This window comes from Xenopus laevis, chromosome 3L (genome assembly GCF_017654675.1).
Source record: "Xenopus laevis strain J_2021 chromosome 3L, Xenopus_laevis_v10.1, whole genome shotgun sequence".
Taxonomy (NCBI): Eukaryota; Metazoa; Chordata; class Amphibia; order Anura; family Pipidae; genus Xenopus; species Xenopus laevis.
Window position 1 is genome coordinate 68,349,086 of NC_054375.1, and position 27,366 is coordinate 68,376,451.

The 27,366-nt window shown below is 39.5% G+C and overlaps 1 protein-coding gene across 3 annotated transcripts; it reads right to left on the bottom strand.

Moving 5' to 3' along the window:
• Positions 1-5,983: 5,983 nt before the first annotated feature.
• e2f7.L (E2F transcription factor 7 L homeolog) lies at positions 5,984-18,075 on the bottom strand. Of its 3 annotated transcripts, none has more exons than XM_018251294.2 (13): positions 17,711-18,075; positions 17,075-17,195; positions 14,804-15,082; positions 13,316-13,475; positions 12,384-12,671; positions 11,688-11,846; positions 11,378-11,515; positions 10,839-11,030; positions 10,674-10,755; positions 10,067-10,487; positions 9,061-9,292; positions 8,587-8,978; positions 5,984-7,851 (listed from the first exon to the last, which is right to left on the bottom strand). In XM_018251294.2, the coding sequence occupies exons 2-13, from the start codon at positions 17,165-17,167 to the stop codon at positions 7,681-7,683; spliced, it is 2,607 nt and encodes an 868-aa protein (XP_018106783.1). In that variant the 5' UTR covers positions 17,168-17,195; positions 17,711-18,075; the 3' UTR covers positions 5,984-7,680.
• Between the last annotated feature and the right edge of the window lie 9,291 nt (positions 18,076-27,366).

The following is a 27,366-nucleotide window of genomic DNA, read 5'->3' on the forward strand; positions in this document are numbered from 1 at the left end:
TTTGTCTCTTTGATTGTAATAAGATGAAAGTTTGCCACAGGGCATTGCTATTGTAATTTTGTAACCGGTTTTAATTTTTGTAGGCAGAAGCCAGGTCTTTTATATATAAGTAATTATCTAACCAAGCTGAGAAAACTTTATACTGCATACTTCTACTACTTCATAATGGCCAAAGTGACTGTCTGCAAAACAACTGACACCTTTTGTTTGAGACATATAAGGGAAAGTTAACTTAAAGGGGATCTATACGCTCCATAAAACCGTCTCTCAGGAAGTTGACCAAAAAATGTGTTATTATACAATTGTTTGTATTCTTTCCATTATATTACACATTATTTTGTGCTATGTAAATATAACCAGCATGATGCAACAAGCCTGTGTGAACTTCTAGTTATATTTAGATATTTACTGCCCTCATGTGGAGAAAAAACACTAAGCAATTACCTATTTTCTGTTCTTTTCCCCTTGGCATTTAGGTTAACTTGAATTTTAATTAGCACCACTTTGCAGCCACTTGGGCATCTTTATAAAATAAACAAATAACCAACTATACTCAACAAAATAAAACACTTGTATACAATATTATTACATTGTATATTTGTATAAACATCTTTCCCCACACCCTGTGAGACTGAAGTAAGAGATCCATTCTGTTTGAGTAAAAACACAGCAGAGTCACCAGAAGACAAAATGGCACAGAATGTGATACTGTATCGGGAATATTGCCAGTATTAAAAGGGTTGTTCATCTTTAAATGAACGTTATCCTGTAGAGTGATATTCTGACACAATTTGAATTGGTTTACATTTTTTGTGTTGTGTTTTTTTAATTTAGTTATTTAATCAGCAGCTGTACAGTTTGCAATTTCAGCAATCTGGTAGTTAGGGACATAATTACCTAGCAACCATGCATTGATTTGTACAGTATATAAATAGGAGAGGGCCTGAACAGAAAGAGTAATGAAATATAGCAATAACAATACAACTATTCAACAAAAAAGTTGGGTTTTTCCTGAAAAATTTGTTTTTTCGAGGGCAGTTTCAGTAAAAACTTAGGATAAAAAAACCCCACATTATTTATTATGCCCCGAAGCTGCAAAAAGCTTGAATCTGAAAATACTCCAGCTGAAACCTGTCGAGGTTATGCAGAAGTCAATGGCAGAGGTCCCTTGAACCATTTGAATATGTTTTTGGCCTTCATGATTTTTGGGTATTTTTCAGTGGTTTGCTCTCAAAAACTCAATTAATTTGAGCTTTTTTTGGCAGATAACATGATCAATTTGAGTATTCGAGCTTTTCCTCTCATAGTAAGTAACATAGTAAGTTATGTTGAAAAAAGACACATGTCCATCAAGTTCAACCTTTTAACTTTTTTCAACCTGCCTGCCAGTTGATCCAGAGGAAGGCAAAAAAACCCATCTGAAGCCTCTCCAATTTGCCTCAGAGGGGGAAAAAATTCCTTCTTGACTTCAAAATGGCAATCGGACTAGTCCCTGGATCAACTTGTACTATGAGCTATCTTCCATAACCCTGTATTCCCTCACTTGCTAAATAGCCATCCAACCCCTACTTAAAGCTATCTAATGTATCAGCCTGTACAACTGATTCAGGGAGAGAATTCCACATCTTCACAGCTCTCACTGTAAAAAACCCCTTCCGAATATTTAGGCGGAACCTCTTTTCTTCTAATCGGAATGGGTGACCTTGTGTCAGCTGGAAAGACCTACTGGTAAATAAAGCATTAGAGAGATTATTATATGATCCCCTTATATATTTATACATAGTTATCATATCTCCCCTAAAGCGCCTCTTCTACAGTGTGAACATCGCCAATTTGGCCAGTCTTTCTTCATAGCTAAGATTTTCTATACCTTTTACCAGCTTAGTTGCCATTCTCTGTACCCTCTCTAATACTGTTTGAGTGATGGAGACCAAAACAGCATATTCTATATGGGGCCTTACCAGTGCTCTATAAAGTGGAAGAATGGCCGCTTTCTGCTGTGAATCAATGCCCCTTTTAATAAGAGTCTAGAGTCAAGTCAAGAGTGAGTTTATTGTCATTTCATCCATATACGTTTGTACAGTACACAGTGAAACAAAACAACGTTCCTCTAGGACCATGGTGCTACACAACACAACATAGATGTACTGGACAACAGACAAAAAGTGCAAGTGCAAAAATATGCAACTCCTGCAAGACAGGTCAGCATAGTGCAGGGACAGGACAAGACAGTGCACACTCAGCAGATGTACTATGTTAAGTAAATAATGCTAAACGTCAGACATGATGGGTGTGTCATTGTGATATGATAGTAGTAAGAACATGATAAAGAACATGATAAAGTGCAGATGTGCTCATAGAGAACAATTGTATCCAATGGCTATTTATTTATACAATGGCGTACAGTGGCTGTGTAACGTTGTGGTATATAGTAAGGTCAGAGTGTGTGTGAGAGAGATCAGTCTGGTCCCTGAGTATTCAGGAGCCTTATGGCTTGGGGGAAGAGGGCCCTAATGCTTTGGTACCTTTTTCCAGATGGCAGGAGTGTGAACAGTGATTGTGAGTGGTGTGTTGGTTCAGCCACATTGCTGGTGGCTTTACGGATGCAGCGAGTGGTGTGAATGTCCGTGATGGAAGGTAGAGAGACACCTATGATCTTCTCTGCTGTCTTCACTGGTCACTAGGCAGAGTGATGGTCTTCCTCATTCTTGTGTTGTTCTGTGCTTCAAACCGTGCATAGAAGTCGTTCAGTGCATCTGCAATGGCGGCGTTACTGTCACAGGCAGATGGTGTTGACCTGTACTTTGTGATAGTCTGGATGCCCTGCCACATGCGCCGTGTGGAAGAAGCTGTGCATTCTCTGAGTGCACGCGTGCTTAGCTACTCTGACGGCATGGGAAAGTTTGGCTCTCGCTGTTCTGAGGGCAATTTCGTCACCTTCCCTGAAAGCAGAGTTTTGGGCCCTCAGTAACACACTTACTTCTCCAGTGAACCACAGCTTTTGGTTGAAGCATGTAGTGATGCACTTGGAGACAGTGACATCATCAATGCACTTTGTGATGTAGCTGATTACAGTTGACGTATACTCATCCAAGTTGATGTAGTGGCTGTAGGTTTCAGCTTCCCTAAACATGTTCCAGTCAGTGCACTCAAAACAGTCCTGAAGAGCAGTCATGGCTCCTGCTGGCCATGTTTTCACCTGCTTCAGAACCGGTTTAGAGTTCCTGATGAGTGGTCTGTATGCTGGAATTAGCATAACAGAGATGTGGTCTGAGTATCAGAAGTGTGGGAGGGGGCTCTGCTCGGAACGCACTGGAAATGTTTGTGTAAACCTGATCCAGCGTGTTTTGCCCTCTCGTAGTAAATTCCACATGCTGATGGAATTTAGGGAGCACTGACCTGAGATTCGCATGGTTAAAAACTCCAGCGATAATAATCAGTGCATTTGGGTGAGTCTTTTGTATGTCCGTGATATCGCTGTACAGCTCCCAGAGCACATCTTTGGTGTTTGCGCTGGGAGGAATGTAAACTCCAATAATATGAATGGAGGCAATTTCACGGGGTAAATAAAAGGGTCTGCACTTCACAACAACAAACTCCACCAGCGGTGAGCAGTGGCTGGACACAAGCACAGAGTTCCTGCACCATTTTGTGTTGATGTAAACACACAGACCACCAACGCGATTCTAACCGCTCAGAGCAGTGACTCTATCAGCTCGAACCATGACTAGCCCATCCAGCTGAATGGCGGAATCTGGGACTCTTTCGCTGAGCCACGTCTCCGTGAATACGAACATGCAGCAGTCTCTGAATTCACACTTGGTAGTTTGCTGGAGTCGAATGCAGTCCATTTTATTTCCTATGGAGCAGACATTAAGATAGTAGTATGGATGGGAGAGCTGGTCGGCTGGGATTAGTTCTTAGCCTAGCACGGATTCCTGCTCGCTTCCGCGTCCTCATACACCGTTTCCAAGTGCTTCTCCTCCCGCCACTGGCCCCAGGCGAGACCGCGGTCAGAAGATCAGGTTCCTGAAGTAGGCAGAGATCCCGTAGTGTGTGCAATAAGCCATCATTTATCGTAAGATATGCATGATTGCTCTACCGAAGGAGTGTCTGGCGATTATAGACCTGGACCTTAGTTGTTCTGATGTCCATAGCTTCACAAAAAAACAAAGTAAAAAAGCAAAAAAAAAAGAAAGCACCTTGTGATCCGGAGAGGCCGCTGCAATCTACTGTTGCGCCGCCACTAGGCCCACAGTCTCCCCTGAGGTGCCCCACGTCACCAGGCCAGCAGTCTCCCTGCAGTTCAGGCCCCAGCGCGGTCCCTGGTACCTCTACTACTCAAGTCCCCTTGCTTCTGTCGAGGAGGTAGGCCCCGTTTTGTTCTCCGGCTCTGTTTGTGCTAGAGAGACAGTTTTTCCTCCTTTAGGCAGCAGATGTCCCTTTTAGGCTGCTGGTGTAGGAGATGTTGGCAGAACGGGACTTGTAAAGCACAGATGGGTGCAGATTTTAACAGTGCCCTGGGAGCCCTTGCAGATGTGTCTTCCCTTGGGGAGGGTGCTCAAGACCTTATTTGCCCTTGATGCTGCTGACTGGCATTGCTTGCTACAGCCAAGTTTATCATCTACAAGGACTCCAATGTCCTTTTCCATAATGTATTTGCCTAGTGCAGTGCCATTAAGGGTATAAGTGGCTTGGATATTTTTACATTTATCAACATTGAATCTCATTTGCCACTTAGCTGCCCAGATTGCCATTTTGTCAAGATCATGTTGCAAGGATGCCACATCTTGGATGGAATTAATTGGGCTGGATAATTTTGTGTCATCTGCAAACACTGATACATTACTTACAACACCCTCCCCTAAGTCATTAATGAACAAGTTAAATAAAAGTGGACCCAATACTGAGCCCTGGGGGACCCCACTAAGAACCTTACTCCAAGTAGAGAATGTCCCATTAACAACCACCCTCTGTACCCGATCTGGTAGCCAGTTTCCTCTCAATTGCATTGATTTGAGTTTTTTAAGGGTAGAACTACATGGTCAGCTTCGGTGCGTTTCCAGCGGATCCGACACAATGCGCCAAAACGCAGACATCAAATCAGATGAGACGGAAAATAAGGTAAGCAATAGCGTTGGATGGTCGCAGCATTCATCCAACACAACTGTCAGATGCAGGCGATGCATGTTGCGTCTGCAGCCAACAGTCGTGTCAGATGATCGCTGTGAGAAGATCCGATATTTGTATTTCGCACCTTATTTTCCGCCGGAAATGTACCGAAGTCGCACCAAGTAGTTCTACCCTAACATTCTGTTTTTTTCACAATTAAGCAAACATTCAAGTTGTGAGTTTATTGAAGGTAGAAAAAAAAAACCCAACAAAAACACAAATTTGACCTTTAACAAGTAACCCCCACTTTAGAAGGCCCTCTGCATCTGCTAGGACCTGAGAGGAGTGCAAACTGATGGATATGTGCAAAGAGCCCTGGATTATCATGAGATGACTAACACGTTTTTAAATAGGTAGTGAACCAATTTCCAAAAAAAAACGAAAAAAAATAAACATGGATCGCTATAACAGGAACCCCCCCGCCAAAAAAACTATAAAACTGGTCTTCCTCATCAGAAGAAACTTGGAATAAGTCATAAATTGTTTTTAAAGACACACTTCTAGCATTTTGTGACCCTGGCGATTAATAGCATCAAGCATGGATGACAGAAGTGCAAGATAGCTTCTTATTTTTTTTGAATAGCTCTTGCTGTCAGCTGTTTGGACCTGTGTTCAATATGGAGTGTTTCTGGAGCAGTGTATCTATCTGGCCTCAACCCTTCTTATTTACTAAGAATACACAGAAAACCAGAAGTGGACATGGCCTAGATCATCATAGAGAGTGGTCAGCCCAAAACATTTTGAATGGAATACTTCACTAGAAACACTAACAGCTTATACGGAGATCAACAAAATGATGCATGCAGGTATATTAGGTTATGGTAGCCATTTAATGAATCTAACCATAAAGTCACAAACCTCTTGTTGCAATGAAACAAATTCCCTTTTTTTTATGGTTGTCTTTATTGAGCCAGAGGTACTTCGGAAATGTGGCAATAATTTGCACATAAGAAAAACGCTCAAGTAGCAGTACAAAACCAAAACATATAGACTTAACAGTGCATTATCATACTAAACAGCTTTGGATAAAAATACGGAAAATAGCACCATTTCCTTTAGAGGAGACTGTTGAGAATGTAAACATGGTAGATACAAGTATTTAAAGAAAGCCCTGTTAATACTTGTTGCTGAGGTTTAGCAGTTTAAGCTCATAGAATCCTAGTGCATAATTATTACAGCATTATCAGTGCAAACACATTGCCTACTAGTGACAGTATCTGGTAAAAACCAAAGGCATATTTAAGATTAACTTAAATATTACAAGGAATGTAATTCTGAAAAGTGTGTTCATTGGTAAAGACAACCAGAAAAATGAAAGACCAGAACGTGAACAAGAGTGCTATTGTAGTGTCTTTTTTTTAAAAGTATGATCAAGTGGTTCATAATTTTCCAAAAGGACTTTTGTCCCATAGGATTCCAGGGGTCAGCAACACCGCTTTACAGTTTAAAATCATCTTTGTTTTATGTAAATTTCATACACAAGTTGAAACCACCCAAATAGGTTGCCTATTTTAGTTCTGACATACATACAAATACTTTAAATGGCTGTTTAAATACAATAATTAATAACCAATTATATATTTGAGGACACAATGAACCGCAGAATTTTAGGATAGCACTCAATTAAAAAAAAAAATGACAATAAGCCATGAAAATATGGCAACACTAAAATTATTAGAAATATTATCACAGCTAAATTATATACCATGTAAACACCTTATTCTATAAAAATATAGAATATGATTCACAGTTAATTTGGTCTTAATGTTCAAAGGAAGTTACATTCTTTACCACTAAAATACCCTTAAATTCAGGAGGGCTGGTACTAAAATAAGGGTTACAAAAATGAGAATACATTTATATTCAAGTACAATGTCTATGTTACCACAGCTTGGCGATAGCATGAGTCTTTGGAGTTGGTTTTCAGGCATCCAGATTCAAGGCATTGTAGGATGGAGTGCGTACCAGCCATAAGTCCAAACTCATTTCACATCAAGCAATCAGGCTTGTAAACACAGACTAACTAGGAACGCACTGAATCCAGGATTCAGCCGAATCAAAGTGCCTGGCCGAACTGAATCCAAAAAAAAATAATCACATGACTTTTCATTGCATAAACAAAGTCAAAATTTTTTAACTGCATACTTTGCGTGTGGTTCTATTTCCACTAATTTACACATGCAAATTAGGATTTCTTTCGGTATTCGGCTGAATCTTTCACAAAAGGATTCGGCCAAATCCTAAAATAGTGTATTTGGTGCATCCCTAACTGTAACAGCCACAAGCTACCATGAAAGCAAAAAAAGTTATTTAAGTGCTCGTAATATTTTGTGCTTTTGCCAAATCACAACAGTCACTTTTAACCAGTGATTGCAGGCTCATCTCTTTATTTTAAAGCAGCAAATAAAAGTATTTCTAGCTATGGATGGGTCTTTGTGTAAGCCTACACAAAACTGTGGTTTGCTGGTGATTTCTTCTCAAGTGGTGGAGTAGTGCAGTTGTGTCCCCTTAGTTGACTACACTGCTGTCTATATCCAGTTTCCTTTGTGCAGAGCTGGAAGTTCTGGTTTGGGTCCTTTGTCGTTTCCTGGAAGAGGACACATCTAGACTACCTGGAGTTTTGAAGAAGGCATCTTTGTGAATTGGACGAATGCTTTTTGGAGTTGAGGGTGTTGGCGACTTTAAAAGAAAGCAGAAGTAAAATAGTGATTATACTGTAGTCTACCTTAAAAGGAGAGTTTGATGCATTTTTTTTTCTTTTTTACAAGTTAGTACCCCTGCAGAGACCTTGCTCCCAAAATGCAAATCTGTACCCCCCCCAATATTGGCCCATTTGCTGTACCCATTCTGGAAAAGCAGAGTACAGCAACCGGGTTAGTGGGCGCAATCTTGTTCTGCCTGATCTTCTATTCCCATGAATTTCATGCTAGGCACATTCGCTGTTGAAGCAAACCTGGCATCAAATGTTCATTCTCCATGTTAGAAATCACAAAAAAAGAAAGATCATGTGGTGCCTCACTGTATATGAACACAAAATACATGTGCACGATGATGGGCCAATTTGTTTAACAATATAGTAAATTACTGCAAGATGACATGAGACGAAGTTGCATTTGCTTGGTGCAGTATATGTAACAAGAAAAGGGAACATTTAACAAAACTGCGTATTGCTTTAAAAGATCTGAATGCAGCTAATTTTGAGATTTCACAGGGAACTTTGATTATGATCAGTTGTCATTAGTTAGAGATGTTCATCACATTGCATGCTCATTAACACAATGGGACTTGCATGTCATGATCTGATGAAATTGTTCGAGATTTAAGGTAATATTCTGCCATATTTATAGCTAACCAAAGGCACTGCCACTTCACTGAAGTGAGAACAATGTAAATAAATAAAAACGGTATCCTTACCTTATGCAATTTTGCATTGTGCACTGACTGACTCAAACAGTCATGGGAGTCTGCTTTAGAACCACCACACATTCCCGATCCAGTGCTCGTACTCAGTGGGGAAGAATTCTTTGCCTGATCTACAGCAGCCTCAAACAGCCGGGGGGCAGCCATCTGTGAGGCACCAATCGTAAGATGAGTGGGTGATGATGTGCCAGCTTGGCTGAAATTCATGCCTCCATTTGAAGAGGAGCAATTGGCACCAGAAGGCACAGCAGGAGAGCAAATAAAAGGGAATGCGGTCAACGCTGAAGATGGTACCATCACATAGGGAACGTTAAGGGACGCTAGCTGACTTGGAGAAAGACCAACAGAATGATTTGCATGAACTAGAAAATTGAAGCCATTGAGACCTAGAAAAAAGTAAACATCATATAATGTAATGAAAACAAATTGCAGACTTGTACTTTAGTAACACTTAAAATGCCAACAAACCTGCTGTTGTGGGAACGTAGAGGAACTGTGGTGGCACAGCAGGCTGTACATGAACATGGTCAGAAGGCAGTAGTGTGCTACCAACTTGTTCAGTGTGCTCTCCCAAATTATTGGGCTTTGTGCCTGGTTCTGTGTTATACTCTTTCCCACTGGAAACATGGTGCAACTGCTCTGGCGTTGTGGGTTTACAGACTGTTTTCCATAGCGACTGGGTATCATGCAATCTGGATTTCTGTAATAGAAATTAAAACTGTAGCTGCTTTCCATTATACAGAGGCCACCTGTAATTCTAGGGTGAAGAAAGAAATCCTTCTGCCCACAGACAATGTTTCTCAACCATTTCTTGAGATTGAAATTACATGGGATATTTCCAAGCCGTAAATATTCTCACAAATATTAATTCGGAACTAATCAAATCTCTATTTAGAAAGGCTATACTTTCTCCACACTTCCTTTGGGCCTGTTACGTCAATGCCTTTGTTGTTATGAGAATTTAGAAGTCATCTAAGATGCTATATAGCAATACACATGACCACATACACCTGCTGATGATTGCAGCCATGAGCTACTTTGGCTGATTAACTAAAATATAGTCAAACTAAAGTGACAATGCCAAAAATTATTGTTCTATGGGCTTTGGTTCGAAATAGGACCTGGTTGCACAATGTTATAATAGATATCTTAAAGGGAAGCTATTGTGAAAATGAAAATTTATTATAAACTGAATCTCATGGAAAGAAAAAACTAAATAGAAAAAACTAAGAATTCTGTAGTATTTCTGAAATAATGTTTTCATTAACCATCCTCTCATAAATCTGTATCTCTCCATGCAGGATTTGCTTCATTATTTGTAAAGCCAGTTAGCTCCAATACATCATGTAAGCTAAGACCAATGATATACATGACTTAAGTGTCAAGAAAGAAAAACTATAAAAAAAAAAAAGAAAAAGCCTCAATGCTAAATAATAGCTGCTTTTTTACTACAACATGTTGTGTGCAAATGTACCTTTGGTAAGACTAGAGACAGAGGTGCATCATCTTTGCCAGTATGTTGCCGTTTTGTTGGCCTTTCTTGTTTAGATGTATTGCTTTCTTCGGATGTAGGAAAGTCACTGCCTGGGACTAGATGTAAACTCTTAGCCAGCTGTTCACTGGCTTTTCCTTCTGATAGGTTTCCACAAAGCATAATGACTGAATTTGAGGGAAGATACATGTATGGCTGGTTAGGGACAAAACCATGGTTTGTGCACTCTTCATGGGACTGGGAAGGTGGCACTATGCTTAATGGCTCATGAATTGTTTTGTGAGGTACTTCATGAACTACAGGTTGTACACAATAATCAGATTTCACTGGAACAGGGACAACAACAGAGAAAGGCAGTGCAGCATTTCCTGTACTTCCATTCCTTGAAGTAGAACTTATATGCCTATAAAAACAAATAAGATAAAAAAACAGAATGAAACGATTGTCGATAAAATTAAAATCATGGCTTTGCGCGGTCATAATGGATACACACAGACCTGAAAGTCACAGTATTTTGTGGGCCACTAAGAACCCCAGCATGCGAGTATAACCTCACTACTCACCACGAAAATACAAAAACAATACTCACTTTGAATCTTCTTCAGTCTTCTGTTTATATATAGTTGCTAGATGGGCCATCTTTGAGGCATAACTGTCACTGCTTTCAACACCTTAAGATAAAAAGTAACAATGAGTTTAGTACAAGATTAGTTTAGCCAAATCATATACCTTTAGAAATACTGCCAGCTCCTACCTTGAGGTTTCTGGGGACTGCATGGCTGAGAGCAAACTTTCCTCTTTACATCGGTGAAGGACTGAACTACGTTGAAAGACGAGTGTCGAAAAAGTCTCTGTTTGACTCGATCTGATGCTGGAGACAGGCTACATGCTTCTTTTTTTGAATCTGGTGATGGGGTCGTTGTTGTAACTTCCATTTTCTGGTCTTCTAAAAACACAAAAAGATTGTTTAGTTTAGGCACACAAAGGAAACCTAATGTACATTGTTATGCTACTGACATTAGCCCAGAATGCCTCTCCATGAATACATTTTGGTTTGTGGGGACATGTATTTCTAGGTATATATGGTGTTCTTGTTTGTAGGCTAAAGCTCAAATAAAAATCACACTGGAACCCAAATAAAATTCACACTGGAACCCACGATTTCCACAAAGTTGCTCCACAACAATACGAGTCAGCAGGGTGAAAGCACAAAGGTTGACCTGAAACTATAATTGCTGATGTCATTTACTTTAAAGATGCAAATGAAATGTATTTTCTTATAACCCTACTTACCAACACCCGCACTGAAATCAGCAGGACCAATCCACTTAAAAGCAGGTTTTCGTCCTCTCTCATCTGTAACGTGCACTTTCTTTATAAGTCCCAGACTAGTCAGAACATTGGCAATGTCATACAGCCTTCGGACTTTTGCTGGGTAAAACAGAAAAATAACCACTCACTAAACTGTGCAGTTGTTTTCACGCATAGTTAATGGTTTTGATTGGACAAAAACTCTCCAATCCAGGAAATATTTGCTACTTTAAAACAGGAATAGTAGCCACAAACAAACAGTAGTAATGCCTCAAAGTAAAGCAATACTTACTTTTAAATTTGCTGTGATCAGCAGCATCCTGGCTCTCTTCAATCAAGATCTTGGCAGCAATCTCCAGAGAGATTATCTTTGTTGTAGATACAAGAAATAGCATGACAAACTTCTGACTCATGATACGCAAAGACTTGTCCTTGCGGCTGCTTGAGGATACTGAGAGAAACAAAAATCTTTTATTAAACCAGTCACTGGCATGACACGTATAAAACATTCACAGTTGATCATATAGTATATGTGAAAAACTGACTTGCTTCAATGATAAATAATTAGGGATGCACCGAATCCACTATTTTGGATTCGGCGAACCCCTGAATCCTTTGCGAAAGATTCGGCCGAATACCGAACCCTAATTTGCATATGCTAATTAGGGGTAGGAAGGGGAAAACATTTTTTACTTCCTTGTTTTGTGACAAAAAGTCATGCAATTTTCCTCCCCGTTCCTAATTTGCATATGCAAATTCAGATTTGGTTCGGCTGGGCAGAAAGATACGGCCGAATCCTGCTGAAAAAGGCAGAATCCTGTCCGAATCCTGGATTCGGTGCATCCCTATAAATAATTTAAAGGAACTACTACAAAAATTAAAATTTAATGTAAGCTTCATCAAACTGAAAGAAACTTTAAATATTCTGCATAGTTTCTGAAATAATCAAGTTTATCTTCACTATCACTAGATTACCAAACCCCCATACCTGAAGGACAGTCTGCTTCAGACAGTTCTATGAAAGGGGTATTCTGCTGATCCATGTTACAGCCTTTTTTCTGTTCATCGCACTTGTATTCCATTCCCATGTCTTTGAAGTGAAAGCAAGCTATTTGCGCTCTGTAATTTTGTTTTTCTCCAACCCGTTGTAAGTCACTTAGTGTCTCATTCAAGTTATGTTGTCCGTGCCAACAGTATTGGTTTTTGGCCACACGGCCGACAAGATGCAGAGATTCCAGTACATTGACAATATCATAAATACGCCTTCGTTCCACCCCTGTTAAACAGAAAGTAGATTAAATTAAACTCTCTTATTTAGGACAGAAATCTAATTGCAGATAAAAAGGTGTAGGCAAGCTTAAAAACATTAAGGGGCAGATTCACTAAGGGTCGAATTTCGAAGTAAAAAATACTTCGAAATTCGACCCTCGAATTGAAATCCTTCGACTTCGAATATCGAAGGATTTAGCGCTAAACGTTCGTTCGATCGATCGAAGGATTTTTCGTTCGATCGAACGATTAAATCCTTCGAATCGAACGATTCGAAGGATTTTAATCCAACGATCGAAGGAAAATCCTTCGATCAAAAAAAGGTTAGCAAACCTATGGGGACCTTCCCCATAGGCTAACATTGACTTCGGTAGGTTTTACCTGCCGAAGTAGGGGGTCGAAGTTTTTTTAAAAGGGAAAGTACTTCGACTATCGAATGGTCGAATAGTCGAACGATTTTTCGTTCGATTCGTTCGAATTCGAACGAATTTAACCAATTCGATGGTCGAAGTACCAAAAAAATACTTCGAAATTCGAATTTTTTTCATTCGAATCCTTCACTCGAGCTTAGTGAATCGGCCCCTAAATGTTTGCATAGATAGTATGTGACAAGCTTTATACAAATTAGACTATGTGAGAGGTTGTACATACCAAGGCTAGAAGCGGCTTCATCCAAGGATATGGTCATTTTTTCAGTTGAAATAGGGTAGCTGGGATAGCGGGCCAAAAACTTTTGGCACAAGAGACCTAAACTTTTTTGCTTTCTACTAGGCCTCTTTTCTAAATCATCGATATCATCAACACAATCCATCTGCCAAAAAAAATAACAAATAGAAGTTTGATATTAGTAAAAGTAGCTGTTTAACCATAAACGTCCATACACTCAGCTTGCAACCAATACTTTGACAGTAGATAGGAAGCAACTTCTGCATTTTTACAAAGCTTAAAGGAACAGTACAGTGTAAAAAGAAAAAGCGGATAATTAGATGTGCAAAATAGAAAACATTTCTAATATAGTTAGTTAGGCAAAAATGTAATGTATAAATACTGGAGTGGCTGGATGTCTAACATAATAGACAGAATCCAACTTCCTGCTTTGCAGCTCTCTAACTCGGGGTTAGTCAACGGACTTTAAGGACGGCCACATGGGACATAACTGTTCAGTGAGTTTGCAATTGATCTTCAGCATTCAGCTCAGATTCAAAAGCAACAGTTATGGCCCATATGCCCCCCCCCCTCAACTCACTGATTGGTTACTGCCTGGTAACCAATCAGTGGAAACCAAGAGAGCTGCAAAGCAGAAAGTAGTGTTATGATCTGTTACACGTCCAGTCACTCCAGCCTTAATATTAGATTACATTTTTGGCTAACTATATTAGAAACATTTTAATTCTGCACAGCCTATTTATAGTTTTTATTTTTATACTGAACAATTCCTTTAATATAGACCATTAAGATCAAGTACCATATGTATTCAAAATATGGTATATATTAAAAACTTTGAAAAAAATTATTTTTTTACACTTTTCCATCTGTGTAAAAGTGCTTTAACACAGGCATGAGCTCACGTTTGAGGGTAGAGGGATATTGCTTGGTAACGCAAAAGTCAACTTTCTCAAGTCATTATTAGCCTCCTGTCACAATCGTGCGCCAAATGGGACACTTTGATTTCAAGTAAATGGGAAGCGACGGTCTGCAGATAAATATACTTTGATTTCCATGGACCGTGGCGATTAAGAAACCCTCTACACCATGAGCCTTTGTTGCTTATGTTGATGTGTCAAGCAACTAAAACATGTTCTGACATGCATACAATAGCAGCTGTGATAAGTAAGCCTTGATCTCTGAAAGGAACAAGTCCATATAGGGCTATTCATTTCCATACAACAGAACTAGGTCAAACATCTTTTCCATTACCCTGACAAATGAACTACGCAACTTATAATATTTTGCCATTGGATCACAACACTTGTAATAAAATCACAATTTAGCAGCTATTCCTGTTTTATAACTTTCTTTCCGTATTCTCTACGATGAACAATATATAATACAGTATATAATGTAGTAGCACATGCCGCAAGTGATGCAGCCTTGTCGTACAAAAATAAAACAACAAATCAACCTATTAATAAAACCTACCAGTTGTAAATCAGTGTCCGTTTTCTCGATCCCATTATTTTCAATGGGGCGGAAGAGTTCTTTTTTCTTTTCTCTGTCCCTGATTTCTGGGCTTGCAGCACTTATTAGCATCTTCAGATTGGCTGTGGGGGTCCAAGGATCAGCTTGAGGCCTCTCAGCCACTTTCACAGGCGTGACTGGAATTCTTTCTGGGGTAAAACTCTTATGCTTCGATAAATCAATTGGCTCACTTCTTAATGGTAACCTTGGGCTGATCTTGAACCGATCAAACATATTCTCCTTGAAAATAAATAAAATACATGAAAGAAAAATTCCTTAACCAATATTTTTTATTAAATATAAGCAAACTGCTATTTGATTTTTACATTTATGGTGTACCTGAGCTCAGTAAGACTGGCAATTATACAGGCCACATCATGCAGTCTGTGTGATCACACAGTGAAATGCCCAAACAATAACCCCAAAACTAAAGTGATGACAAATTATCCACTGGATCTGACTCAAGATGGCCACTAACAGGATAGATGCCAGACACAGTACAATTTTGCCTGCTTGTGGACGGTCAAATTGCACAAACAATCTATTAGTGTATTCTGAATGCTAAGTGGGAGTATAGGTCCTGCAGTGGTAGGTCACCCAATTCTCCCCATAAATGTGCAAAAGTGTTTAAAGGGTTGGCATTTTCTCAGATGATGAATTAGCAACTTATTTAGAAAGGATTATAATGTTTAAAACAAATGAACCTGTGCTATAGTGCATTAAATATGTCATATATTTCGCGGGGTTGTTCACCTTCCAGACTCTTTTTCAGTTCAATTGTTTTCAGATTGATCCCCAGAAATAAATATTTTTTTTCAATTACATGATTTATTTTTTGCAGTTTTTCCAAATTCAAAGTTTAAAGTTGAATGTTCCTGTCTCTGGTGTTTGAGTCTGGCAGCTCAGTAATTCAGGCGCAGATTCTGAACGGTTACATTTTTGCAACATTGAGTTGATACATTTCTCAGCAGTATCTCTGGAGTATTAGCAACTATTGTATCAAGTCTAACAGCTGCCTGTAATGAAACACAGAGATTCTACTCAGCAGGGACAAAGATAAAAAAATGTATCAACTAAATGTATCAATTTAGAACAGTTTACAGGTCCGACAACCCCTCCCGCAGAGCTGCTTTAGAGGGTGAAAAATTACATTTTACACTTCAATATTAGAAAAACAGTGACACAGAAAATAGAAAGTAATTGGAAAAAGTCTTTATTTCTGGTGATCTATCTGAAAACAACAATGAGTTTGAAGGTGAACCACCCATATGAGATGGTCTAATGATAATGAAATCAAATTGTATCAGTGGGTCTAACTAGCGGGATCAACTTTGCACCCAACAGAACTAACAGATGCCCAACTTTAGCGCAGAGCAAAATGGCAGCTGAAATGGGGAGCCACGGCTCTGTCACTTCTCATATGATACGATCCTTAGAACGTTGGCAGCGGTATTTGTTTATTGGCTCGCCTTTCAGCTTGTTATTAGAATGGCTAATATGAAGCAAATTTTCCAATTGTTCGTCATTTTTTGTATGCTTTATAAATGATTTGCCTTCTTCTCCTGACGTTTTTTTCCAGCATCCAAATGGGGGTCACTGACCCCATCTAGAAACAAAATGCTTTGTAAGGCTACAGATCTGTTGTTATTGCTACTTTTCATTCATCACATTGCTATGCATGCTCTCTCCTGTACACAGGCCAGCCTCTTATTCAAACCAGTGCATGATTGCTAGGGTAATTTGGACCCTAGCAACCAGACTGCTGAAACTGCCAACTGGTGAGCTACTGAATCAAAAGCTAAATAATTCAAAACCCATTTAAAGCCTACGTACATCTGGCCACATAGTACAATATGGGGCAGATTTATCAAGGGTCGAATTTTGAAGTGTAAATTACTTTGAAATTCGACCATCGAATCCATAGGCTAACATAGCACTTCGGCAGGATTAATTTGGCGAAGTATTGAAGTCAAAGTTTTTTTAAAGAGACAGTACTTCGATTATCGAATGGTCGAATATTAGAACCATTTTTACTTGGAATCGAATATGAAGTCGTAGTATCCTATTCGATGGTCGAAGTATCCAAAAAAAAAATGACTTCGAATTTTTTTACTTAGAAAATTCCCTCGAATTCAGTTCGACCCTTGATAAATCTGCCCCCAAATGTCACTGGGACAGAGAGTTTACACGGTACAAATAGAAGTTAAAAAGGAGTCAGATTAATGGACTTACTTTATAGGCGCTTCTTCCGTCTGTCACTGGGTCTGATTTGGGTTTTTTCGTGCTGATCAGATCTTTTAGCGTCAAACAGGTCGTTACCTCCATCTTTAAACAGAAGTAGGAGAAATCGTTTCTATAGGGGAGACATTAACCAACTGACAGTATGCTGGGCATAATAATAAATATCAGAAACAACTCGGGGTGAATAAATGCGAGGCGAGCAGTGCAGATGAGAAGGGAGGGGTAAATGATTTAGGCGCACGGGACAGTTGGTTTTGGCGCAAAGGAAATGGCCAGAGCCCGGGAATGGGTGGGAATGTGTAGGAATGAGAGTCGTGTGTAACATGAAACCAAAGACACGGGACAGCTCCGATCCGCCGCCTTAACCCCCTCACTGCTGACACGCAACAAGTGTCCAGAGTTGATCTCCCTCCATTCCAACACGGGGAAGAGGGGCAGTGTGATCAACGGGAGATAAGAGTGCAAGCCTTGTAGCCAAAAGTAACACACGGCCTAAAATTGCAACAGACGTCCCAACAAATGTTATCCAACTGCAGCTTTTCACAGCCGCCAACTGAACAGGGAAACGCTAGTTAAAGTTTACCAAAGGAACAGAAGTTGCGCGTTTTTTCCCCGTGTTGTACTTACCTCTCCCATGGAAGTAAAATTCCCAATGAAGTTGCAAGCAATTGGTCCAACCAAGCACCCGTTTGTAGAATCCTTTCCTACCCAGCGCGCGTAAAAATATCAAACTTTCCTATCGACAGCTCCCCAGATCTCATCGTAAACTTTGCTGAATTCCACAACCCACTGCAGCTTCTATTCTGGCGCCCTGTGATGTCCCATAGTCGTTCCGCCAATCACACGCAACTTGGGTTACAAAAACCAATCAGTAAGCGCGCCGCAGCTCCGCCTTCTTTTAGCCGCTTGTTCCAGGCGGTTGAAGGTAGAGTTGGCGCGCTCTCTCCCGCTCCCGCCTTCACCTGAGACGCCGCTTTAGCATCACCGAGCTCTGGGGAGCTTTTGTTTTCCGCAAATTGTGTTTCGCTTATTAACCGGGTACAAAAAAAAAAAAAGGGGAGGACGGGGGCAGGGTGAAAACAACAACGCGTAGTATTAATGTAACGGATATGCCCGCCTGTGGGAGAGACCACTTGTACCTGAGAGGGGGGTTACACGCGCGCCTAATTCCTATGACTTTCCTACGTACGAGGGTGCCTGTGGTATTTCAGGGCGTCGCGTCTCCCAACCGGTGGTCGTTCCCGCTAAAAAGCGGTGTTTCGCGATGGAAATTGACTTTGCCTCTTCAGGCTTTTTTTTTTTTTAAATTGTAATTGTAGGGTATAGGCATGTGGGAAGGGCACAAATAATGGGATTTGGGGGTTCGAAATCTTCAGTCATAATCACTCCCTGGATATGTGTAGGGAAACCACCGCTTTGTCTTATCAGATGGACCAATATGAAGTGATCCACGTGATCATAGAATTAAAAGCAATTTAATGCTTGAAGATACTGTTGGGTAGTATAAGAAAAATCAATTTTGTAGTGTTGCACAAGATTATAAATAAACCTGCAGATCTGCTATTTCTTATTAATGTAAAATCAAGGGCGTATAAAGAGGAAGCAGACCCTGTGACTGCAGGGGGAGATAAAGGGGTCTCACATGACCCTAATTCATGTACAGTTAAAACAAGGCAAACTTCTAAACATTTTGGGGGCCTGGAAAATAATTTGCTAAGGGACCCAGTAATATCTATTTATGCCACTGGGTAAAAGTCACCGTTAAAAGAGGTACAACTATGGAGTCTTGTTCCCAAAGTAGGGGATACCCGTTGATGTTACGAGTGAAAAAGCTGGTTAATAAGCATTTTAATACATCTTGGCAGACGTATAAATGTTTTGGGGCCCTAAACTGAATTTGTTTGTAGTCCCAATAACCTCTATTTATGCTACTGAATGAACCAGGAACTCTAATTATATCCTAGACCATTTAATAGAAAAAAAGTGATTACTACAGGCTTGGCTTCATATTGCCAGTTTATTACTTACTAGGGACGTACCGTATCCAGGATTCGGTTCTGCCTGGCCAAACCGAATCATAATTTGCATATGCAAATTAGGGACAGGGAGGGAAATTGTGTGACTTTTTGTCGCAAAACAAGGAAGTAAAAATGTTTGCATTTGCAAATTAGGATTCTGTGCATCCCTATTACTTACCCAATGATTGATGAATGAAATGGGGTGCAGGCAAACATTCTAGAGTCAAACTGTTCTCATAGGTGATTGCACTCCTTGCAAAGCTAGATATACATATAAAATAAATGTAGATGATTCACAAAAATCTTTTAAGGCTCTTATTGTATTAGGTATGTTCCCCTAATATTAGACATGTTCACTGCAAAATTGCTATTAAAAGTGTGTCCCTAATGAAAAAAAGTTGTGGAGGATTCAGTTCTTTACTCTTATTGCACAGCGCTGCCATAAATCTGTAGTGCATGCATCATTTGAGTCTCCTATGTAAGCTGTTATTGGCTGGGTCCTCTGACATGTTTATGCTTGTTTTATAGTTCTTTAATTGGTCTATTGTGTTTTTTTTCCTTTTCCACAGTGATATACATGTGTTAGAGCTTTATAAAATAAACTATAGTAAAAGCATAGTATAGGATAGCAGTATAGTCTGAGGGTGTGTACAGAATGGACTGCATTATAGCCCCATTATATGTGCTTGCATCAGATTCAGCCAAATCATTCAAGATGATATTTGAGAGACACTTGTAGCATTGCACTGCAGCTATATTTTGACGAGAGTCTAATGTTCTACTGAGTAGTCCATTTGTTTATTGCTTTGCATCTTGAATGCTGGTATAACACCACTTGGTAAGTGCCTTTAGTATAAACTGAATTCATTGCTGAATGAAAATGCAGACGAATTTCAATTAATGGCGAATGGCAGGCAATTGACACTTATTTCTTCAGATTTCCCGGGGCAAACGCATGCGCAGTTGAATGAAATAGCCGACTTTTAGTTAAAGTACGGCTTTTCATTCTACTGTGCATGCACAGCCGCACAAAAGAAAGAGGAAGATGATTGCTCCGTGGTGCTCACTGGAAGAACCCTGGGCCTGTGCAGTTTTCTGTCGATAGGAGCACTGGCCCAGGGTTTCAGGTAAGTCAATACAATCACTTGGGGGTGCCTAACATTTAGTACCCCCAAGTGCACGAAGCCTTTCCTTCTTTAATGCTTTAATCATTATGATATCGCTACAGTTATATTTAGCTAAGCTAACACAAATTAATTATTGGTGTCCTTACAGAGTAACCATTCAATGCTGTTTTCTGACCCCGTTTGTGGCCCTTTTCTGTTCATAATTGGGCATGGACATTTTTAAAACATGCATGGAAGTGTGAGTAACACTTCCATACACTTTTTTTAGCTTTTACAGATTTGATATGAGGCAAGAGCTACCAATCTTTTCTTTATTTCAGTTTTAATACCTAGAAAGGGAAGGAAGTGTGTTTTGTACTGTTTTATTCTATTTCTGGCATTGTTCTGCAAATGTCTCCCCTGGGTGGGCAGAAAGTCATAAAGGTAATGGACTAATGATCCAACTCCAGATTTAATTTTCATGCACCATGGCAACTGCTATATAAGATATATTGCACAGTCTTTATTTAGTCTGTAATTGTGTTTTGCCTTAAATTAGAAACCTATGAATCTGAACATTTTTGGTTGAGTGTTTCTTCCATCATCTTAATGACCCTTACCCTTCATGACTATCAATATCCATGGCTTGATATAAAATCAGTTAATTCAAATGCTGCTCAGGGTAAAAACTGTACACCAGAAAGCCTTCCAGACTGTGATCAAATGATCGAATTACCCCTGCTTTGTCTGATTTGCTTCTTTTTATGTTGAAAGGTAAATCAACCTGGAAATATGGATAGAGCAGGCATATATGTCTCCCTCTCTCTTCTTAGGAATCCTTTTGGCTACACTTTACTTTTTATCCATCTTGGGGGTGGCTGGCACATCTCTAAAATATTCAGAAATGTTTATTTCAGCAGGCCAATTTTCAGGCCCATCTGCCATTATTCTTAAAAGTATGTGTCTGAAAGGGACCCTTACCAATCCTTTCCTGCCTGCTACTCCTGCAGCAGCAAGAATTACAACTGCTAGAGGGTTGCCTATTTTAACAACCTTGTGACCATGCAATATACATCAATGCATACACCTTAGTTCCTGATAGCTTTGCATGTTCTATAGCAGACATGAAAAGAATACAGACTGCATAAATCTTACACAGCTAAATTGTCAGATAAGCAGTTAAAGGGGTTGTTCACCTTCCAAAACGTTTCTTCAGTAAGGTTGTTTTATTTTTGACCGTTTTCCCAAAATTGAAATCTAAAGTTTTTTTCTTTCTCTGGTGTTTCAGTCTGGCAGCTCAGTTATCCAGGTGCAGATTCTGAACATATGTATCTGTTTTGAAAAGAGCTGCTTCAGAAAGATATAAGATGGTCAAAAATGCAACTCCACACAAACATAACTTAAGCTTATTGAAAAGCAAACATAATTTCAAGCAACTTTGCAATTTACATCAATTAAAAAAATATGCAGCCTTTTCATGATTTTTGAGGGGTTGAAACAGTTCCCTAAGCCTAGTCCCCTGCTCTCCTGCTGATCTCTCTGACTACTTTGCTGAGCTGGCTGACTACTGTTACTTTGTATCAACAACCAGCTGTCCTTAGTCTACATTCTCCAAACCCCACAATTCCCTGCACACATTATTTCAATAAGGAACAGAACATCATGGGTTATGTAGTTCCTGCATGCTGTCTGTAAGCTGTGGAGAAGTTGTTACAATTTGTAACATCAGTGTTTAGTCCCTCCTTCCCTGCCAGGATTTCAAATGACGCAGAAAGTGAAGAACTGTTAAAACAGCTGGATTTCAGCATAGAGAATTGCCTTTATTTATACTTTTTGAAGAAACAGGCAACTGTGATTGGTATATTAGGGGGCACATTTACTAAGGGTCGAATTTCGAAGTGCTAAAACTTTGAAATTCGACCATTAAATTGAAAAAATTCGATAGTCAAAGTTTTTTTTGTTTGATTTTAGCTGTTTTCGATCGAATTAAAATCGATCGTAGAAATCGTTCGAATCGAATGATTTAGTCGATCGATTGAACGATTTAAAAAAAAAAAAATACTTTGACTTCTAAAAACTTAGCCAAATATTGGCTGTAGGTTCTAAGAGTTCCCATAGGCAAACATAGCTATTCGGCAGGTTTAAGGTGGCGAAGTGCCGAATTCAACGTTTTTTAAAGAGACAGTACTTCGATTTTTGAATGGTTGAATATTCAAAGTTTTCTCAAATCTAATCTTTGCCTATTTGATGGTCGAAGTACCCAAGTTTTTGAGTTCGAAAATTCACTTTGAATTCACTTTGACCTTTAGTTAATGTGCCCCATGGTGTTTCTGTGTTATTTGGGCCTCTTTATCAAATTTTGGTTTGAAAGCCGGAGTTCTCTTTTAAATAAAAGGTTACAAATCGAAAGCAACTAAAAAAAAAAAGGTTGCAAGGTGCTATTTAATTGAATAGCAAAGCACTGAGATATACTGTTTCCAACAGTAATTCAATTTACAAATAAATGTTAACATTACAAATGCCAATAAATGTATGAATATGAAGATTTTCATTCATTCAGGTCATGGTATATCTACAATAGGTAAATCTAAAACAACTGGACTTGTTGAGTAATCATTGAAGACATTTCACTCCGTTGAACTGAAGAAGCTGCTCGGATGAGTAGTGAAACATCTTCAATGATTACTCAGCAAGTGTTTTAGATTTACCTATACTAGGTAACATCCAAGTGCACATGTGTCCATGATCTTACAGCATTGATACATGAAACACAGATCATTTTGTGTATTTCTGCTTACAGTCTTAAGGAACCGGTAAACCACCAGTTCACCACCCCTCGTTACCATGTGGCACACTTAAGTGAAAATTCAATGCTCTTGAGGAGGGGGTTGCCATTAAATGTTTGACTCAATAAAATGGATTGTTTGCAAAGTGCAAAATGGTATTAATGCAGTTTAATTTATATTGTGGATCTGAACAAAAGTAGTTTGTTTTTAACCTCTTGTTGCATGAGAGGAGTGCCCTTCAGAAGAACAAAGCCACATATAAACTTATTGTTTATGTATTAAAGAAGATGCACCCATCCAAAGGGGGTGGGGTTAATAAAATCCTGGGCAGGTTTTTTGTTAAAGAAGACTACTAATGCCTATTGAGATGCTGGCTGTGGTGTTTTCTGATCACTGTTGGTTTCCCTGAGGAGTCTCTCAGACTCCTCAGAGTGGTAAGGGCTTATGGCGCTTAAATGTGCCCTTGGGGAGGAGTGGGTAAAACAGTCTATAGGGATTTTTTTTCAGGCACGAGAATTTTTAGTAGATGCCAGCAGCAATAAGGCAGGGTGGTGGGAGATGTTTAAAAGCACATTCTAGCAAATAATATCCAGATTGATAAATACCGTGCATATCATGCCCACCAGAGGAAGCTTGACAGACGTGTCTAATGGCTGCGAATGTGGGATGACCACCAGATTTAAGGCTGTGAGATGCTGTTGAACTACTTAAAGGGATCCTGTCATCGGAAAACATGTTTTTTCAAAACACATCAGTTAATAGTGCTGCTCCAGCAGAATTCTGCACTGAAATCCATTTCTCAAAAGAGCAAACAGATCTTTTTATATTCAATTTTGAAATCTGACATGGGGCTAGACATTTTGTCAATTTCCCAGCTGCCCCTGGTCATGTGACTTGTGCCTGCACTTTAGGAGAGAAATGCTTTCTGGCAGGCTGCTGTTTTTCCTTCTCAATGTAACTGAATGTGTCTCAGTGGGACATGGGTTTTTACTATTGAGTGCTGTTCTAAGATCTACCAGACAACTGTTATCTTGTGTTAGGGAGCTGCTATCTGGTTACCTTCCCATTGTTCTTTTGTTTGGCTGCTGGGGGGGAAAGGGAGGGGGGTGACATCACTCTAACTTGCAGTACAGCAGTAAAGAGTGATTGAAGTTTATCAGAGCACAAGTCACATGAGTTTGGGTAGCTGGGAAATTGACAATATGTCTAGCCCCATGTCAGATTTCAAAATTGAATATAAAAAAAAGTGTTTGCTCTTTTGAGAAATGGATTTCAGTGCAGAATTCTGCTGGAGCAGCACTATTAATTTTTTACCACAAATTCCTCAGGTTGCACTATCACAGATATGGCCTGATGGGGGGCTTGTTAATTGGCTTAAAGTTTTGTATCGCAGGGTCGAAGGCTTCCCTCTTGTGAATGGCTGGTCTGGTGGGCCCTTTTGCATTTCTTCTGGAGTCAGGCAAGGTTGCTGGGATCTCACTAAAATAAAGAAGCATTTTTCAATTTTTGCAGAAGCATTGAGTGGAGTGTGCCTATGTTTCATTTGAATTTGAGTACAAGAAGGTTTGCCTTTGAGCTCCCTGCTGTATGTCTTCACTATAGATCTGCTAATTAGGCAGCTTGATGGTGAGTCTTTGGCAGAGGTTCCCCTGGGAAAGCTTGAGGGTCACTGCCTAAGCCGACAATGTCATGGTCATTTTGTCCAGTGGTCAGATGCTATGGCATTGAGTGTGCAGAACTATTCAAAGGCCTCAGGGTCACTGATTAATAGGAACAAGTGTGAATATTTCTGGATGGGGAAGGGAGATCCTGCCTTTGATCTCCTGATTGTCTTCCCTGTGGTAAAATCTTAGAAATGTGGCTCAAAATTAGAATGCTTGGAATTGAATATGGCCAGTGCCAAAGTTGGAGTCTGTATCTGTGTTGGCCAACCAATGGAAAGGGTTAATGTATACCCTAAAGATGGCCATACATGAGGTTAACAAATGAGTGGATCTTAACCCGATAAACCACTATCAGGGCAATAATGGGTTAATCCAATTTGATTACAATGATGCGAATGGGCACCAACGGGTCGCAGGACTGAATCAACTAGCAATTGCGGTCCTGGATCAAAGAAAAAGAATAAAACTTGCTCGATCGATCAATTTTTGGCCTGATATCGATCGAGGGGGGGAGGTGTCGGAAGCACCCACACACGGGCGGATAAGACACCGAATCTAAAGGACCGTGTATGACCACCTTAAGGCAGAGGGCTGATTTGATCAAGACATATCTGTTTCAAATCTTTCTTTACATCAGCTAAGTTTGCCTTTTGCCACACTCTTTATATACCAGGATTTGGGGTCTTTTTCCTGCTCCTGTGTGGAAACACAGAATGAACCTCATCAAGAGAAATGTCACCTACCTGCAAAGGATGCAGGCAGGTCTTAACATGCTATAGCCCATTGTGTTCTTCGTGAACAACTTTATTAAATACAACTTCAGCAACCTACTTGTGGGCATATATCTATGGATCTCTCCGTTTCTTGGGACTGAGTGAATGGCAACTTGGTATGCACATCCGTGCAAATTCATCACTGCCCTCTCCGGCCATATGTTGCAGGGGGGCGATGGTGCGACTGTGGGTGTGGGTGAAAGTACTTTCCTATGATGGAGATCGTCGATTTTGGGATCTTACTTTCATGCACCATTGGCCTAATATTTAATTTATGAGCTTATTACACTGGTTGAAGTAGGATTAAAAAAAAAGTTTACATTTATTGATGCACATTTTGATTTTTATTATGGATATATGTGTTTGAGACAGAATATTTGCTTTTCTTTGTAATTGTTTTATATCTGTGGCATTAAAAATAAACACACCTTTCTTCATAAAGTGAGTAATCCTGTTTAATTATTTATTTTATTTGATTGTGGTGTGGCGTAAAATTATGTAGGAGAAAATACATTGGATATTTTAAATACATCATTTATTTTTTTAAATTTGTTTTTCCATCATAAAATGATATACATAGTTTTATACATAGACCACTTTGTGTTCCTGTACATTACTGAATTTGTTGGCTAGTGTTGGTAATTAAAGATATTAAAGGGCCACTGATTTTGATGGTGTGGTATTTAATACTATATTATACTATGCCTCTTACAAATAAATCAACAATTTTATTTCCAAACGAATGAATGTTTTCCTTTAATTTTAATAACCGTTTGTGTGGGCAGCTGCATGATTCTGTGCTTGCATCCAGCAAAACATCATTCAAATTCTTTCAGGCAGCTACTGCCCCAGCTTTTTAATTCTTCTCTTGCTGCTTGTCAAGAACAGACTGGTTGTAGATGGGCTGGAGTCTACATGCTGGATAACGCCAGTAAATGTGGCCATAAGCAGTTTTCTGAAGGAGCAAGGTGTAATAAAAAGTATTCAAATGGAAAGGGGCACTCAGGGTCAGTATACTTATCAGGGTCCCACACATAGGTTATTTATCAAATTGACATTTTTTTGCCATTGGAGTTTATGGGGCGTCATTTTCAAAGCGAAACTTGGCATAAATTTGGCTCATCACTACTATAAACATCTTCAAATGCCATTGACTTCTACATGAACTCAGCAGGTTTTAGGTGGAGAATAATCAAATTAAAACTGTTTGCAGGGTTGAGGTGTGATAAATCTCATTCAAATTCGATTTGGTGGTTTTAAATTCAAATTTGTTTTTTTTACCAAAAAAAATAAATAAATTTGAATTTACCATTTGAACCTTTGTAAATCTGCCCCATAATCAAAAGGTAAGTATGGTATAATGATGAGAGTCCATCCATTGAAATCAGAAAATATCCTGATAGCAGAGTGCAGCCTCCTCACAAAGTTGGTCAAACTTGCAGAGCACTGCACATGAACATAAAGATAGGGATGTACTTATATGTAGCAAAACTTAATCAGGGGTATTATATGATATTTAAACCCCTCTGATGGATGCCAAGGGAAATGATGTGTGCAACCAATAGGCTTTCTGTGCATGTGCGCATGATGTGGGATGGAGAGACTTCCCCTCAAGGTTGTGAATGTGCATGTGTGCATAACAGTTCCAGGAGGACAAATGGGCACACTTTGTAAAATACTAAGCAGCACAGAGGCGCCCACCTGGTTCCAAAACTACAAAAAGGCAAAAGGACTGCGAATGTGTACTATCAAAAAAGCTGCTTTATCTGGCGTTTGTGCTTATATGCTGGAAGTTTTGAGACTTACTGAAAGTGCATTACTTTTATAAAAAGAAAATATCTTTCTAATTTTATGCTATGGGAGCGAGCACCACTCTATATGTTCTTTTGTACTGCACAGTGTAATAACCACTTATGGTTATTGGATGCAAGAAGAG

Bases quoted from the DNA above. Each gene is read 5' to 3' on its own strand.
- e2f7.L (XM_018251292.2), bottom strand. The intron at 13,476-14,803 runs GTAGGTTTTATT...TTTTTTTGGCAG, and splicing joins CGGACACTGATTTACAACTG to ATGGATTGTGTTGATGATAT. The intron at 7,852-8,586 runs GTAAGGATACCG...TTTCTTTTAAAG, and splicing joins ACAATGCAAAATTGCATAAG to TCGCCAACACCCTCAACTCC.